Below are 17,441 nucleotides of genomic sequence, written 5' to 3'. Positions count from 1 at the left end.
TTTGATGTGGGCCACTTATGCACCTCGACTATAGAGGCTCAACGTAGAACGTTCTACTTCGTCCATTTATTTATATTGTCGTTCTATCTTAACAAGTAACCTTTGTAAACCGAAATCTCTTACCTGCAACATCAGTATGTAACTATGACTACAAAAATGTCAATTCAGCTTTTTGGTCGTTGTCTTGAGTTCTGTTGGAGTAAAACATAAATAATTTAGATCATGTGTCGGGTTCGGATGCTAGTCCAGGCCAGTTTTTAGGCAAGCCCCGAGCTGATTAGACCTTCCAAGGCGTGTAGACATTCTGATGACTGTGTGTTTTAGCCCACTAAGAACTATACCCAAAACAGGAAAATTCATGACTGGAAAGTTGTATGTTCAATCTGATTGACTATGAGAAGCAGGGGAATCATAGAATTATATCCAAGAAACCGCCCTGTAGAGGAAATGGATTGCAGGGCAGAGTATCCTCGAGGACAGCGTATTGATATGACAAGAAAATTAAAAGTAACAGAGAGCAAGGCGGCCAGCATATTATGCGGAGGCAGCCTTCTCACGAGCTTCACGCTCAACCTTCTCTCGCTCCTCGTTCTCCTTTTGTTCACGAACCTTGGCCAGAACAACCTCACGGAAGATAGCTCCACGAGCAGCGCTACCAAGGCTCTTCTTCTTTGTGTGGCCGGGGGCCGGGCTACTCTCACCGTTTGGCGGCGGGGCTTCAGCCGACTCCTCGGAGGCGGCACCCATGTCCATGGGACTGGGAATGTCCTCTCCATCCTCTTCTTCATGCATCTTGAGGGACTCAATGCGGTTGGCGAGCTTGACGATTTCGATTCCACGACGGAGACGAGCGCGCGCAATGTAGGCGCGGATCTCGGGCAGCAAGTCACGGTCACTTGCGGATTCTCCGGTCAGCCACTCGTGCTTGAGGGCATCCTCTGAGGTGACTCGCTTGGCGGGATCGGCGTTGAGCATGGTGAGGATGAAGTCCTTGGCGTCTTGGGACACGTCGCGCCAATAGCGCTCGTGGAAGATGATGCGACCGGTTCGGCATTCTTCAATGAGGTCGGTGAGGTTCTCGGAACGGAAGGGGGAGTATCCACAGAGGAGGGTATAGGTGATAACACCGAGCGACCACATATCAACGGCCTTGCCGTGGCCTTGCTTGAGCATGACCTCGGGCGCGGCATATCCGAAAGAACCAGCCATGCTGGTGAGGACCTCGGAGGGGCTGTGGAGCATTTTGGCGATACCGAAGTCTGCGAGCACTAATTGAGAATCGGCGGCGCGGGTGAGGTAGAGCAAATTCTCGGGCTTGAGATCTGGACGGGTGTGAGCTTGGGAATAGGACATGTAGTATAGCACGGAAACACTGACCTCGGTGAACGATGTTGCGCTTGTGCAGGTAGTTCACAGCTTCAAGCACCTGGCGAATGGTTTGCGACGCATCCTTCTCAGTGAACTTGCCATACTCGCAAATGCGGTCGAACAACTCGCCACCAGTAGCTAGTTGCGTAACAATGTAGAATTTGTCCTGGGCCCAACATTAACATTTACCACAGCGCAACGGTGCCGAGGGAGGCTCACCTTCGATTCGAACCAGTCGACGAACGAGACGATGTGGGGGTGCTGGAGGGATTGGAGCATCTCAAGCTCATCGTAGACCATGTTTTCATTTCCGCGAACATTCTTCTTGAGAATGATCTTGACTGCGACCTTCTTGCCGTCGGTGGAGTCAGCCTCGCGGACGATACCGTATGTGCCTGCACCCAGTGTTCGTCCGAATTTGTAGAGAGCCCTATCAACACGGACCAGAGATTAGTTGGCCGTTAACATAGTAGCCATCGGAATCACTCACTTTTTCTCGTAGCTCTCCGGCTGTCCAGACAGCTTGTTGAGCATATTTGCGACTAAAGGAACGGTGGTCAGCGAACTGAACGTATCCCCAGATGAGATGCGCAGATTGAACGAAGCGAAAGGCCCCTGGAGAAGGCGACCGAGGGAAGAAGGAAGAGGCATTGTGACGCAGACCATGACACAAAATTATAGCAAGCAGGCTCCCAAGCCCACATATATGCCACAGATAGCTTGCAGGCAGTGCATGGATCGACATCATCAATGCAGCGAGGATCCAGACAGTGAACGAGGCTGCAAAGCCAGATGATGGGTGCCAAAACCGAGGGAACAAATCACAATGGAATCCACAAAGACAAAAGTCCGAATATCGCGTGTCGACTCACAACTCATAATGTGGGGATAGGGCTGCAGACGCCCTAAGATGCCAGACGCGACGGGCGATGGGCTGAAATGAGGGCACGGGACTCGTTAGGTAGCAGGAGATAAGGTCAAATCCGAGAATTAGAGGTAGAATGATGCAGTCCAATCTAAGGGGGTAAAAAAAAAATAAGGGTCAGCAATGATCTAGAATTCCCAAATCCGAGGGGTGAGGCCATGCGCGGGGGTGGCTGAACGTGCAGAGAGACGCGACACGTCGCAGCACAAGATGGCCACGGGTAACAGAGAATCACATACCTTCAAAATGAAACACAATTAGAAGTTTTAGAGAGGAGAGGAGAGAAAAGAAATGTTCAGTGGCCTGAAGAGCAAGACGGAGCAAGTTCTAGCCCGCGATAAGGCGATCTGTAAGGTTTAGCGTGTGGCGCAGCCGAAACACGACTGCCTGACCGTTTAGGAGTCATGAGCCGCCACTACTCCCTAACCTTGGGATTCCTTTGCTCCATACTAATTATACTCATTATACTCATTATACTCGTCATTCTTCCCGTGTTTGTTGTGAGGCTGCGACGTCATATATGTTGACTGCTTCTCTTGGTGCGTCAACCTCCTACGGCCCACTGTAGCCTTGTAGGGCTTCCCGCCAAGAATTATACGCCCTCAGGCCGCGGCGCAATCGCACTAATTCAGCCCTATATTACTCCATAGTTGTGTGGGCATGATCGCACCCAGAGCCCGAATAAGAGCAACTATTATGATGATTCTTCAGTCATCGCGAAACGCGTGAATCTATGCAGAAATTACGCCTAAGTCGCATGTCTACCTGTCTCGGGCTGAACCTCCCTATAGTCCCATGACAACTGAATACATACGGAGTACCTTGGAGTTGATGTTGCCTGAAATGACACCCATGACCCATAACCCCATAACCAGCCGACTTACAAGGATCTTTCTCATATTGATCGAAGCCTGGAACGCATGGTTCTTTGAGACGTCCCTCAAGCCTGACAGCAGGAGACTCTCTACTCCGTACTTGTGGTACGAGATACGACTCTGAGGTGCCAAGAGTTTTCCTTAGGAACCAACTTGAATTTGGCCCTTTGACGAAGATTATCATGATCATGTCTGGATTGAGAACTTTTGCATCCATGAAAGCTGTCTTTCCCTGAGTGGACGGCCCATGTGGGCACTCCTTCTGGATGACTGGCAACTACGCACCGCAAAATAGAACACCCGGATTCTATCAAAACTGTTGCTGTCCGGTGCAGTTCGTCAAGCAGCGTGACTTCCGGCGTGTTAGTTGCTTTCTCAGCTTGCAAAGAGGATCCCGAGACCAACGAAATACCGTTCCAACGATCACTTGCCTTTCCGAGGTGTGACACTTTTAAACAGTAAAGGTATGCGGCACACGGAAAAAAGCGACGAGAATTGAAGGATGACCGCCTTCATCAATGATTTTCTCGCATCTATTAAGGGTTCTACCTGGTAGGGGTTAGTATCTCCATCGTACTGCAAAGGATTTTCTGGAAACCATCTCGGGTATATTCCTAGAGCCGAGATGATTCATACCTCAACTTTCCTTCAACAACCAACGGACTACCAAGCGATGAATGTTGACTTCAAAAGGTGATCAGGTAATTGAGGTTTCCAGAAAGTAAGAGAAACGCCACCTTGCCCCGGAGCCCGGGCCCCGGGGCCCGGACCAGCTAACTAAGCCCGGGGTCAATATAACACCCGAAAAGTTTTGGTTACTAAATCTGCATTCGTGGATTATTGATGTACGATATCTCGAGTATAAAGATGGAGTTCTCAGGCATTCAAGTTTTGAAACTTATATCAAAGCCAGACTCAACTTTCTACATCCTGTCAAGTCTCAACCATGCCTATCACCATTGGTATCGCCGGAATCACAGGGAAATTTGCCCGATGTGTGTCGGCACAGCTTCTGAAGCACTCTGATGTTACTATTCGTGGATATTGTCGTGATCCTAGCAGAGTTCCCGAATCTATCTCGTCCTCAGAGAAGGTGACACTGTTCAAGGGAGATGCATTTGATGGAGATGCGATTCGCACATTCGCACAGGGCTGCGACGTGATCATCTGCTGCTATCTCGGCGATGACCAATCGCGAAACCAAACAGTCCTTCAGGCAGCCGTTCTTTTCTTCACTTGTCTTCGTCGCCCCGGAGATGCCCATTTTGTATGGACCATCACTGCGGCCTTGTGTCGACTGGCACAAGGGATGGGATTGCATCGCGACGGGACCAAGTTCGGACTCACCCCCTTCGAACTTGAAATGCGGCGTCGGTTGTGGTGGTCTATTTATCTACTGGACTCTCAGTCATCTGAGCTCCATGCGATATGTACACAAATTGCAGAGGGAAGCTACGACACACAGTTCCCTCTCAACATCAATGATGCAGATTTATCAGCGGAGTCGACGCAGACACCAGAGCCACATTCTGGATTTACTGATATGTCCTTTTGCCTAATAAGAATCGAGATGATAGTCTCTCATCGACGCTCCGCTCTGGGTGCCCCTGGGAGTGAGAGAAATGACAAGGACAGCGCCAAAACCAGCGGTTCAATTGGACCAAATGCACGAGAGGAACGTCTTCGTGACTTGGCAACAATCCACAATCGACTCCGGGACCGATATCTCCAATTCTGCGATATGTCAGAACCAACGCAGTGGGTGACGGCCACCATTATTCGACTCGCTCTCACTCGATCATGGATGATAGCCCACCTTGTGTCAGGAGAGACCCCGGGTCAAGATCCACTCACCGAAATACAGACCGATGATCCCCAAAGAGACCAGATTTTTTCGACTGCCATCGAAGTAATAGAGTTTGCCTATTTGCTGGAGACGGATCCTCGAACGACAAAATGGTCCTGGTTTTTTGAGGCATATCCACAGTGGCATGCCGTGACCATTGTGTTATCCGAACTTTGTGTTCGACCGCAAGCTGCAGAGACCGACCGGGCATGGGCAGTGGTTGATAAAGCTATCTCGCGTTGGACGGAACGAGGACTTCAGAAAGGTGGGATTACATTGGAAATCATATATCAACTCATGTCGCGAGCAGCTGTAGTACATGGTCGGGTTTGGTCTAGTTCGGAAGAAAGAATTCGTCACAACTCGGCTTGATGCACACAGGGATCATAACGATTATTCAGTCGGGCGTGGACCAAAGGGTTTCCCGCTTGGGCTCCTCTGCTAGACGAGGGATTTTGGCGGGATGATGAAATTAGGTTACCCAAAATAGAAGATGATGTAGGACAATTAATATAAAAAAGTCTTGTCCTCGTATCTCCGGGGGCCCGTGTGGCGCGTCATCCGACGTCATCGCATAGTATATTAGCCCGATGTGTGCCCTTCACCTTTACACTGGATGTCTCAAAATTACCACATTCACCATGTTGTCTTTGCTTTTCTTCTCTGTCTTGCAATTGGTTTTACTTGCCGCCTGGGTCTCCGGCTATTTGGACCCATATCAAAAGAAGCTGCAGGAGATCATCCTGGACACTATGGGCGAGACTAAGGTCTCTTATGGATTAAAAAGTAGGTCATACCACTGAAAACGCCAACATTGGAAGTTGAGCGGGTTGATCATTGATCATTCTGACGTCTCATAGTGAGCCTCACGGGCAAGAAACTCACCGAGGATCAGAATCTCAGCAAAATCCAGGACCAACTTGGAAGTCAACTTGGCGGAGTCTTTGGCAAAGGTGGTCTGGGGGAAGGAATTGGCTCTGTTTTGAGTAAAGGGCTTTGAATATTGGTGTCATATTGATGCCGATTGGGAAAGGTTTTTTAGAGTTAAGCTCAAGGTTAAACGTTGGGACCGAACCGGATTGATGGAACGCTGTTTCTCTCTCGCATTTTTTTGATATACAAACACAGATCACAATAGAAATCATGATCTAGATTTTTAACATCACCGTGCTAGATGGATCAGAGTGATGATGTTCTGACACAGAGGCCAGATCGAATGAACACTTGCAACTGGCGAACCCAGTGTCATCTCCACCTCCCCTCACGACAGTCAAGATTTCAAATGGAAGAATCGTGGGAAACTATTAGATCTGATTTTCAATGAATCTCAGAATGAATAGAATAGTCCAGTCCTTAATGCCCCGAGGTAGCTCCTTGCCATTCTCTCAAATGCGCATGACCCTCCACAGTTAGGCCACGGCTCTCCCCCAGTTCAGTCAAAACAGTCTCACAAAGCTTCTCATAATACTCTGGACCCTTCCAGAGACTGTTCTTGGACCGGAGACCGGTTCTCCATCCTTCATTGCGAAGTCGCGTGATGCGCTGCGCCTTTGTCTCGGTCCGTAACAAATTTCCATATTCATCGATATTCGGTCCATCCAGCAGAGGGGCATTATCCGTCTTAATACCAGGCTTTGGCTTGACCGGACTAAAAGTCCAAAAAGAAACAGTGCGTGACATTGTCGTATTGTGATTGTTTCTGGCTTTCTGAATATTCGTGACATGCTCAATCTGCTTGCGGAGTTCGGTCAAATCTTCTGGAATGTGCTCTCGGAGCCACTTCACAGTCTGGTTAAACTTGGCCACTTTTGCTGCACGAGCAGCTAAAACCACTTCGTCTGGAGAGGGCAGCGATGAGTAGATCGACAGCGAGTTCGACTCCGATGAGTGTGGAGGGGACTTGAACGGCGAGCCAAGGGTGGGAGTGGGCTCCTGCATAACAGGACAAGGCGTGAAAAGCAGTGCACTCGGAGAAGAAGATGCTAGAAGACCGAGATGCTTTGTTTGGGGAACCAGAGTGGGAGACTTGGCCTTTCCTGTGTTAGTAGTCTGGTCGTTGGATGGGATAATCTTCAATGGAAGTCGGGGAGGGCGAGAGCGAACAAGACGTTTGATATCACCCTCAGGATCTCCTTCTTCTATCGAGCCTTTGCGGATAACCACACCCGGTCCACCACACTTGAGCATATCACCGGAGTCTTTCCGGATCTGAAGGGGAGATGGTAGGAGCTTGATTTGCTTTACTGGATCTTCGAACCCAGTCGGGAATTTGATCGGGGACAATCGCACCGGAGGGCGCATGGGAGTGCGCAGGACGACTGGCTTCTCGCGCGACACGAAGGGGTCGCCAAGATCATTTAGCAAGGAGCTATTGATCATTCGCGCAATGTGCTTGACGATGTTCCCGCCAGTTGGACGCCTACCATCGCTGTCAAAAGACACTAACTTGTCCCCTATAGACGGGCTAGGCGATGAGGCATCAGGTGGAGGCGGAGGAGCACGTGTGGGACGTGGAATATCGAAGACTGCAGCACGCGCATCAAATGTAGGCCGGGGAGTTCTTCCGGATGAAAGAGGAGGAGTAACGCAGAACGCAGTTGGAACCGTTGAACCAGAAAGAGGAGTAAAGTTGGGACATACTTCTTTTGGACGAGGAGGGGTCTCGAATGGGCCAGTACGCTGGTAAGGCAAAGCTGCAGAAGACGGATTAGGCGAGCTGTTCGAGGGAGGTGAGTATGTAATAGGGGTCCAAATATGGAACGAAGGGGACACATCCTCAACGTCAGGCACCGTCTCGTCCTCTCCACGAAGAGCCGGCAAAGAAGCACCCCAAGTACTCCCTATGGGCGATAAATCGAGCGGAATTGATTGGGACCGCGAATAAGGGTCAGTACTGAGGGGAGAATAGCTTTGCGGAGCATTCAAAACAGGCTGCGGAAGCTCAGCCGGCAGGGCAGCACTAGCAGCTTCAAACTCTACCAGAGCAGACTTCAGAAACGGGAGTTTGGCACTCGAGAAGATGTGTGCAGCTCGTCCCAGGTACTCATAGGATGCCGCTGCATAGTAATGGAGATAAGTTGCACGGATCGGGTCAAGCTATTTGATAAATTGTTAGCAAACAGCTTTTGATCGTGGTCGTACTCAGGACGGAAGGCACAAACCGGGTCAGATGCAGTCTCTATGAGTTGATGGCAGCGGGAGTAGCATTGCTTGTACTGCTGGTTGAGACATAACCATTTCACATCGACTAGGGCACGGCGCCATTCTTCATCATCCTTCGGAGGCGAGAAGGGACCGGAAGAGAAAGGCACCTCTTCCGGTATTTCGGAAGGCTCAGCGATAGGCATCGTACGAGTAGAACGATCTTGCAGATACAAAAGACGGTGAGGTATGATGAGGTCGGACGAGAGAGTTGGGAGGAAAGCAGTGAGACGGAGGGAGTATCAACGAGCAGGGGAAAGAGATGAGAGAAAATGGCCTCTCTCAAGTTTGGGACCTTCAAACTTCAGATTTCAAGTTCACCATGTGGGCTACGCACGCAATGTTCTGTTATGAGGTGCCTTCTCCCAGCACCACGAAGGTTGTAGCTTTCCCGAACACTCGACGCAAGATAGCTTGCCAATTCCCCCAATGCAATGGCCAAACAAAACACGGTTCTCCGAAGAGTACAATTACTGCACCCGGAACATTCGACGAGACTTCGGAAAGTTGATCTGAAGAAAACATCCATGATCAGACTGACGGGGGTGGCCTAGGGCCCAAATTGGGCAAGAAGTATCGAATTCTATAGATTACATAGCACAGGCCTTTTTTTTTAAAAAAAAAAAAATATCATTGCTTTTTGAATCATACACAAGTCATTAATTCGTACTCATACATCCCGCCGAGGTCATTTCAGACCTTCTCGGCAAGCTGACCGGGGCCACCGTTGGTGTCCTGAGTTCCAGCCCTGGCTAGGGCCTCCCCGGCCGCCGAAAGAGACTCAAGGAAATCACCCAGCAATCTGTCAAGCTCCGCGGTCACTACCCCATCATCCGCTCCTTCCATGAGGCTTGCCTCGCTTGGAGGGTCCAATGCCGGGAAGGGAATGAAACCCTTCCCATCTTGCGAACCCGCGTAGACATCCAGGTAGCTATTGTTTTGGAAATGGGGAAGCCCTATTGGGGCGTCGGAGTAGGATTGATCTCGGCGATGCCGTACGGTGTCGAAAACAGGGGATCCCGGCTCTGATACCGGACCCGAGGTCACGGAGGAGGCAATGGGGGTGTCCGGAATTGGAACGGCCGTGGGTAGAGCGGACATAGGATCATCGCCAGAGAAAACCTCGGCATGAGCTCTCCACAAGGGGTGGGATTCTTCATCAGGCCCGGGCCCATCAAGGAGCCCAGAGCTCTCGTAGTCATTGTATCCCTCAGAATACATCATTGCCGGCATTTCTGTGTCAAAGAAGTGGCCATGTTGAAGAGTGGATTCACCCTGTGGGGTTTCCGGGCGGTCGAAGTTGAACGGATCGTACTCAGAATCCGGGGCAATTGCGTAGTCTGAATCCGAGACGTTCGAGGCTGAAGTAGAAGGACGGGGCTCACTTAGTTCAATTGGGTCATCCTGAGATTCAGGTGGAGTCGGAACAACCTCGGGGAGGGCGGGAAGCGGAGCTCGGAGAGTATCATGTCGGTCTTCGTAAAGCCGACTTTCAGGGACGGATCCCATGACAGGGAATGTCCATTGCATGGTGGCCCGTTTTTCAGCTCGCAGAGAATCATCTTCGACGGGTGCTTGTGCGGGTGGCTCTTCTTCCACTTCTGCTGGGTGGTCGTCTGCAGGAGGCGCAAACGATGGAAACTTCCAATCCATTGTTGGGGGTCGCGGGCCAGACGGAACAAAGGTGTCCTCGACATCTCTGTCGTAACTCGAATTGCCACCGACACTGCCATCACAAGACTTAGAGCTATCATCGTCGGAGTTTCTGTGTGGTCGGATACTCGAGCGAGTTGCACGGATTGTATTCGCATCAACAAGCTGGAATGGCTGTGCAGATGGGGCTCCTGCTGCATAATGTGAAGCTTCGAATGACCCGATATCAATGTCGAGGAAAGTTGATGTGACGGAGGAGCGATCTGTCTCAGCACGAAGAGGAAGATCTGATGTGGGCTGTGCTGTCTCTATTGGAACGAAGTCATTCTTGGTTTCGTATTTGTAGCTTGGCTTCTCTTCATCAAACAGCCCTTCCATTGCCTCGGCACCTCGACGCACTCGTTCGTCAAAATTCATCTTGTCCTCATAGTTGAGTTCACTCTCCGAGAACTCATCGTTCATATCAGGCTCAGGCGACTGGCTTGTTGGACTAGCAGATTGTTCCATTTGAGCCAATGTGGCAGCAATCTGGTCTAGGTCGATGACAGAAAATCTTCGTTCGAACCCATCAGTTGTGCTAAAGTTCCAATCTTCGTTGGACTCTTCGACGCCTGGAAGCTCCGCTGCAGCCGCTCCGCCTGGGTGAAAGAGGGAAATGCGCTGGCCACCTCGCTGAGACCACTGGTAATAGCCCTTCACTAACTCACTTACCGACGAGGTGGGGTATTCTTCCTCGGTGTCGACAATGTAAGGGTGGGTGAGAATATCTTCCATAGTGGGACGAGTGTGTGGATTCGGGTCTAGAGCGAAAGCAATGAGATCTTTCAGTCCCTGGCTGTACCCGTCTTTGTCGAGTTGTGGGGTTTTGCGGTTCAGCTGGCGACCGATTTGCATTCGCTCCCGAAGACCTGAGTTTGGTGGAGTTCCATTGGCAAACTCGAACAAAGTACAACCATATGACCATACATCAACTTCACTCCCGTACAGGTGAGCTTCTCCGCGGGTAGCAAACATCTCTGGCGGCATCCAATGTGGCGTGCCGATCCACGTCGATCTTTTGTCTTGCTGTGACTGGAGGACACCTGCCACACCGAAGTCACAAATCTCCAACCGGCCCTCTTCGTGCACGAGAATGTTCGCGGCTTTGATATCACGATGAATGATTCCGGCTCCATGGATGGCACGGAGACCAACAGCTAGCTCGCGGGCAATCGGGATGATGTATTTTTCTTCGAGCTTGTCATTCGTGGCGCGCATCAACGTGCGGACACTGCCACCTGGACAATACTCACAAACGAGCCATAACTGAGAGTGAATTGAGATCGCTTCAATGAGTTCATTGATGTTCTGAGCTCCAGAATCCTTCACTTGCTTCATGACTGTGGTCTCATGAATGAAATCTTTGATAGACTCATCTCTGAGATCTCGCAGTGAATTGTAGTCTAGTGAGTCGATATCCAGAACTTTGATGGCAACGAGTCGACCTGTTGATGTCTGATGACCCTTGTAGACACGACCGTAAGCTCCTTTGCCAATCAGCTCTTCAAATTCATAGGGCGGGATTTCGGTTTTCGCGCGGCGACACATCTCTTGAACTGCCACACCTTGCTCTCGAGCTAGTTTTATGGCTTCCGCTTTGTGTTTGGTGATGGCCGCCATAGCAGAGGACGGGTCCAAGAAAAGGGACCCGCGGGGATCCATATTGACTGATTTCTGATTTCTTTTTTGATTTTTGTTTTTGTTTTTGCTTATTCGGGGTTATTTGTTCGTCGTTCAAATCAAATCGAGGTTGGTTTGAGGGATGGGATAGAGGAGAGCGGATGATGCGCAGCGGAGGCTCGACGGGAAGCTGATCCGGTGCTAGATCAATATCGAAAGGATTGTCCGAGATCCCAAACCCAAAGGCAAAGCGCTTTGAAATCTCCAATTCCACAATTAAACCGTCGCTGTGGTTTTTTCTTTGGTGGCTCTTCCTTTGGTGGTTCTTCCTTTGGTGGTTCAGCCGTTGGTGGTGAGTCCGGCGAAGAGGAGATCCGTAGGGGCGTGTTTCGATAGACTCGAGGCGTACGGTCACGCTTGCGATACCCTACAGAATCGGTGCTGAATGTATGTCGCGGTCTGACAAACTCGAGTACGGGATCGTAGTTCGGAGGAAGGTACGGGCGTGAGAAGTTCACAGGATTGGCACAATATGGAGTCACCTCTGGATGGGCTGGCTGGATCTGAGACAGGTGAAACCCTAGGAATGATGAACAACTTCGTGATCGGTCAATCTTAGGGAAGTGTTCTGCGTCGGGTGAACTGTCGGTTGGAGAGCGTGGTGCGATATCAATGAGGGTATCTGTGGTGCTTGCGAGGCCACTGATGTCAAGCGTGGAGAGATTAGCCTGGGCGTCGTTGATGAGTGAATCCTGTCGCGGGGCACGATGAGAATAAATGAAGCCCCACTCGTCAACTGTGCTGCTAGGGCCAATGGGCGACGGTGGAATAGACTCCAATAATTCTCCAAAGCTTGGTGTTTGGGTCAAAGTCTCGGGGTCCGGGGATGTTGGGAGAATGGGTTGGATCCCAGGTCCTTGGTCGGGGTCCCGGTCGGGGTCTTCACAGGTATGAGAATCAGGTGGCTCACCTTTGCTGCTGCCGTAATATGAAGAACTATTTGGGTCGTCGTAACACAAGCCGGTCTTGGGTAGTTGTTTGCGGTCCGAGGCAGGAATATTGTCTAAGTAGAATGCCAGTCTTCTCTCATCGTCATGAACGAGATCTGTCCACTCGGATGCATAAGTTCGCGGGGCTCCAGTGTCTTTATTTTCACAAGGACTGGGAGCACGATCAAGTTCGTCGTTGGACAACGAGCTCTTGCGCGTCGCACTGTTAGTGCCCGCTAGGCCGGCAAAGGGATTGAACACTCCCGGAGGACGAGGTACAAGAGTGTGTTGGCTGGAGGTAATTGATGGTTCAGGTGTCGAATCCTGTGTGTTAGGACAGCTATTAGCCATTGGGTCCATGATAAGAGAGCAAGGATGGATGGAGGAAGGGAAATGTCAACATGTTTTAATAACGAGGAAAGCTCACCTAGGTAGCTCTTGTTGTCGTGACACGTAAGATCGTATGACGACTCATCAATCCTCGTCGGCGCGGCGATCGAGACTCAAGTGTAAGTAGGCCCCCGGGAAGTTGACGATGTACGGTAGACTGGAGGGCTGACCCCGGTGCGATACGGCGCGATAACGACGCGATACGATGTGAACCACGTGACCCTTATCACCCCCGGGGCCCCAGAGCCACCCTAACTAAATTCTACCTATCGTCTTCGCCGTCCATCTACCCACAGTTACAATCGTCCACAGGCACATAGAAATATAAGATTTTCACCAGTTCACTGTGTTCTTCTTCAATATGTAAACCACAGATCATTGTCTTACTTTACCAGATCTACATGCTGGGATTTAGATGAGGCATACTAGGTTAGAGCAGTATATCAGCTGTGGGTATCATGGATGAGTTGCATTCTCTGCAGATTGAACGCGAACTACTCCGTACAGGCATGATCATTCCAGTTAGTTAGAATTTATACTTGTCTTTGTCTCAAGCGAAGAATCGAAAGTCAAACCGTGGAACCCGAGAATGGACTGAATTGTCGCCTTAGGACATGGTAATAGTTGGTGCCCAAATCCACTCACTTAAAGCCAAGCCAATTTGATCATGCTTCGTGGACGTTTGATGGGGCTTTTGGAATCCCCGACATCAGCCTAGAAATCATCAGCCGATGAACTTCCGAGGGGATTATTCTCGTAAGCGATAAAGTAATGGGTTCCAATCAAAATATACGATGAAATAAAAACAGCTCACTACAACTCGCCATGCGCAACCTTGGAAGGTGCTCGGTAGGTAATCCTAGATTTGGTTTTTACTATGGCGCTAAAGCATCAAACGACGCTAGGCTTTCGCCAGATTTTGCCAAACATGTTTGCGAAAAAGCAACTAGATCAAACTGGCTCCAACGTTCGCCGTCTTGAATGGAAGATTCAGCTCAGCCCTATTCCTTGGGAATGGAGCAATTCGTAGGCGATAGCCTTGATGAGTCTAGTTTGATTGAACCCACACGGTAACCCCGGCACTCTATGTCATGCTGTGTATATATACTTGACCGGAATTGTGGTGGCTCCTTCATCTTTCCTTTCCCACTGCAAGTACAAACCTTGGAAATAGGTAGCAATGACTTCAACTATGGAGAAAGTGTGTGTGGAACAAGCACTTCCAAATGATACAGATACCGCAATTTTTGAACTAGCATGTTCGCCATTGTTCAAGCCTGCTTTGCGCACTTTGAGTGTAGCAGAATGCACAAAAATAACTTATCAAAGGGCAAAAGCTATCAGCAAAACTTATGGTAAGACATTTGGCTTTTACCTTGGGTATTAAAACCTCTTAAACGTGGGTAATTGACGATGACAGGCTTGACTATACCGGATATCCTCAATATGACACCGAAATTCTGCAAGATGCATTTACAGCCTTTGGTTGCTTTGGACGGAGGGGCTTTGACTCTTCTCACCATACAAACAAACCTTTTCATCGGAACATTGGCTCCGTTTGCATCGAAGCGCCCAGAACTCCATTCTGTTCTCCAGGCCGCTATCAATTTTGAGATATCGTGAGCTCCCCTCTCCACTCAAGACATCTTGTCTTATTCATGTGAATTGTTGGATCTAACTTCGATTGAATACAGGGCACAATTCATGCTCACCGAAGTCGATCATGGGCTCGATGCGCGAAACCTTCGAACAACCGCAACCATCCTACCTGATGGTGATATCGACCTCCATACTCCTTCGCCCAATGATGCCAAGTATGTCCAGATGAGAGTCTATTTTACCGGTTGGATGGCAGTTTGAACAGCGCTAATACACCATTAGAGTTATGGCCCCAGCAACTACTAGAAGTGGAGTCCCCATCATGGCCGTTGTCATGGCTCGCCTCGTTGACAACGGCAAGAATTGTGGAGTCAGACCCATTCTTGTTCAGATCGGAGATGGCAAGCAAATGTGCAAGAATATCATCTCAAAGTGAGTCTTGAAGATTACGCCTTGCACATGCTCTAACAGTCAACTTGAGGGTCTTGCCCACTAGAACCGGTACTCATCCCATCGACCATACTATCACGTACTTCAACCACGTGCGCCTACCCAGGTCCGCCGTGCTGGGCAGTCTCGAAGGGACAGGTGATAAGCGAGTTGATTTTGCATCGGCTATTCAACGTGTTGCAGTCGGAACTCTTCTCATCTCCGGTTCTGTGATTCCATACTTGAAGGTTGCTTCTTTTGTCGCGGATCGGTACAGCCGCGGTCGATTCGTTACTGGAAACGATGGAGAGCCTATGGCAGTCATCGGCTTCCGGACTCAAAGTCTCCCTATACTCCACGCAGTAGCTCAGTATAGTGTCCTGGAGCCCTTCCTGTTCTCGGCGGCGAAGTCATTTTGTGACAAGACTATTGACCCCAGGGTACGGCATGGCATTGCTACTGCTTTCAAAGCGGTAGCTATCAATCATTTCAGCAAGAGCATCAAAGCTATGAACGAGAGATGTGGGTGGCATGGCCATTTCGAACATAACCAGCTTCTTCAATTGGAGGTAGGTGCTGAGATAAGTTGATCATCTACGTCCAACATACTGATCTGAACGTTTTTAGTTGGAGATGAGGGGTGCATCCACCGCGGAAGGCGATCTGCGGGTTCTTGCCATTCGTATGTACTGAGAACCCTGACCATGTTGTGACTGTGATAGTTAACAAATCTCATACAGGCCTTGCATCTGAGCTATTGATTGGTCGTTATGAAATGCCGCCTCCTCGAACCCCATCAAATCCCATTGCACAACACGAGGCTTCTCTTTTGTCAGAAGCAAAATCTCTCCTTCAACACCGTGCACAAGGAGATCATCGAAACCGGCATTTCGACAGAGATGTATTACCTCTCGCGCTTCCATTGGTTGAGGCTATAGGATACCGAATGGCCATCGAGGCTGCTCAAGAGGCCAATATTGACCCCAGGATCATCAAACTGTATGAGGCTGGAGTATTGAAAGAAGACCCCGCTTGGTACGCTGAGAAGGGCGGGCTGTGTCGAGATCTCCAAAGAGATATGGAGGCTCAAGCAGCCGACGATTTGCTTCCCGATCTAAAGGATATCATGCAGCAGTCCGGCATGCAGGCTTACTGCAACGCTCCGATGACATCAAAGGTTTTGTGGGACGAGTTTGTTGCTGGACTGGAGACTTTTGAGGGTAGTGCACCATCACGCTTGTTAGCTCGGCTTTGATGTATCCGTGGATTTTTTGCCGTTCGAATTCCACCAGTATGATTTTGCCACCGTTCGCTTGCCTGATCCTCGTAAGACCCCAAAATTATCAGCCCAAGCTTGATTCATCAGTTACCCAGCTTAGCCGATATCAACACAATCATGCAGAACGGGTCACCTTCCCACGACAATACATAGAATAGGAGTAAGATATCACTCGCTTTTATCAAAATTGGTTGGTCGGGAATTTGCACCGGAATGCTTTCCGAGATAAAAAATGTCACGGGTGAGAGGCCGCCACAAGTGTACCTACTTTCGAGCTACTTCTCCTTGAGGAGCTTGATTAATTGTCAACCGCAATACGGAGTACTTCTTCAGTGAGACTGAGTTTGATGAGCTATGCTCAAGTACCCTCGAACCAAGTAATACGCCGCATCAATACGAGACCCGTACCAGAGAAATTAATGAGGCATGTATGCCTTGGTGCCTGAGGAGGGGTTGCCCCACCATGCATGCAGCTAAGTGAAAATTTCAGAAGCTCGAGGCCAACCAGACAATGAATGTGCATTGGAAATTATGACCACCCCTATGTGAGTCAATGAGACAGAGAGCTACACAAGCAGTCTGCTATACAAGTTAGCTCCAGCTAAAGCTTCACGATCCATGGGCGAATGATCGCTTATGACTAAGCAACGTGCCCCTCCGGGACCCACAGTCGGGTGATAGAGGGGTTTTGGGCGTTGAAAGATCTGTATGTATACACTTGTAGATGCAATTATGAGCTGGAGACTACATTTATAATCATACCGGTAAGAAGTCAAAGCTTGAAATGACTGTGCAGAGAGGCCATGGGTATCTAGATGACACAGAGCCACAGCTTCGTATCAGATGTCACCGGAGTACCACGGATATCACGCACAGTGAGTCAAGGGATTCCGACGGTAAGACGCTTTGAAATCAAAAAGGCGAGTCAGAGAGAGAGAGTCAAATGAGAGCATAGAAGAGAGAGAGTAATCAAAATAATACAGTACTTCGTAAGATACTAGAGGTCAACTTGGAAACGCACAAAAAAACCGGGAGAAAAAAAGTCCCCACTTTCGCTTTCTTTTTTTCTCTCCCACTTTTTCTTCCCCTCTTCCCTCTTCCCTTTCCCCTCTTCATCTCTCTCCCAGGAGCAGCTGCACATAGAAGTTTTTGATTTAGTGATCGAGAAGTCTCGGTCCTGATCATCTTTGTGCTCTTCTTCTTCCCTTTTTCAAGTTTCAGTTTACTG

At 49.5% G+C, this 17,441-nt stretch overlaps 7 protein-coding genes across 7 annotated transcripts; 3 read left to right on the top strand and 4 right to left on the bottom strand.

Annotated features, from left to right (window-relative positions):
• Positions 1-534: 534 nt before the first annotated feature.
• On the bottom strand, positions 535-2,019 carry N7506_002455 (serine/threonine-protein kinase; the record flags this gene model as incomplete). The annotated part of the gene is made up of 4 exons (XM_056951750.1): positions 535-1,322; positions 1,378-1,534; positions 1,588-1,798; positions 1,859-2,019. The coding sequence occupies 4 exons, from the start codon at positions 2,017-2,019 to the stop codon at positions 535-537; spliced, it is 1,317 nt and encodes a 438-aa protein (XP_056814901.1).
• Positions 2,020-4,114: 2,095 nt separating this feature from the next.
• Positions 4,115-5,386, top strand: N7506_002454 (transcription factor domain-containing protein; the record flags this gene model as incomplete). The annotated part of the gene is made up of 1 exon (XM_056951749.1): positions 4,115-5,386. The coding sequence occupies one exon, from the start codon at positions 4,115-4,117 to the stop codon at positions 5,384-5,386; it is 1,272 nt and encodes a 423-aa protein (XP_056814900.1).
• A 269-nt stretch (positions 5,387-5,655) lies between these two features.
• Positions 5,656-6,014, top strand: N7506_002453 (uncharacterized protein; the record flags this gene model as incomplete). The annotated part of the gene is made up of 2 exons (XM_056951748.1): positions 5,656-5,800; positions 5,875-6,014. The coding sequence occupies 2 exons, from the start codon at positions 5,656-5,658 to the stop codon at positions 6,012-6,014; spliced, it is 285 nt and encodes a 94-aa protein (XP_056814899.1).
• Positions 6,015-6,367: 353 nt separating this feature from the next.
• Positions 6,368-8,361, bottom strand: N7506_002452 (uncharacterized protein; the record flags this gene model as incomplete). Its single annotated transcript, XM_056951747.1, has 2 exons — positions 6,368-8,110; positions 8,176-8,361. The coding sequence occupies 2 exons, from the start codon at positions 8,359-8,361 to the stop codon at positions 6,368-6,370; spliced, it is 1,929 nt and encodes a 642-aa protein (XP_056814898.1).
• Positions 8,362-8,908: 547 nt separating this feature from the next.
• Positions 8,909-11,569, bottom strand: N7506_002451 (putative serine/threonine protein kinase; the record flags this gene model as incomplete). The annotated part of the gene is made up of 1 exon (XM_056951746.1): positions 8,909-11,569. One exon carries the CDS (start codon positions 11,567-11,569, stop codon positions 8,909-8,911), a length of 2,661 nt encoding a protein of 886 aa, XP_056814897.1.
• Positions 11,570-11,733: 164 nt separating this feature from the next.
• Positions 11,734-12,876, bottom strand: N7506_002450 (uncharacterized protein; the record flags this gene model as incomplete). The annotated part of the gene is made up of 1 exon (XM_056951745.1): positions 11,734-12,876. One exon carries the CDS (start codon positions 12,874-12,876, stop codon positions 11,734-11,736), a length of 1,143 nt encoding a protein of 380 aa, XP_056814896.1.
• Positions 12,877-14,098: 1,222 nt separating this feature from the next.
• Positions 14,099-16,189, top strand: N7506_002449 (putative acyl-CoA oxidase; the record flags this gene model as incomplete). The annotated part of the gene is made up of 7 exons (XM_056951744.1): positions 14,099-14,261; positions 14,327-14,525; positions 14,601-14,720; positions 14,788-14,937; positions 14,987-15,503; positions 15,562-15,616; positions 15,675-16,189. The coding sequence occupies 7 exons, from the start codon at positions 14,099-14,101 to the stop codon at positions 16,187-16,189; spliced, it is 1,719 nt and encodes a 572-aa protein (XP_056814895.1).
• Between the last annotated feature and the right edge of the window lie 1,252 nt (positions 16,190-17,441).

The sequence above is a fragment of the Penicillium brevicompactum genome (genome assembly GCF_028827555.1).
Source record: "Penicillium brevicompactum strain IBT 35665 chromosome Unknown utg000001l_segment0_segment1, whole genome shotgun sequence".
NCBI lineage: Eukaryota > Fungi > Ascomycota > Eurotiomycetes > Eurotiales > Aspergillaceae > Penicillium > Penicillium brevicompactum.
Note: the sequence above shows the minus strand (reverse complement) of the source record. Positions and strands in the feature narration are given on the sequence as shown.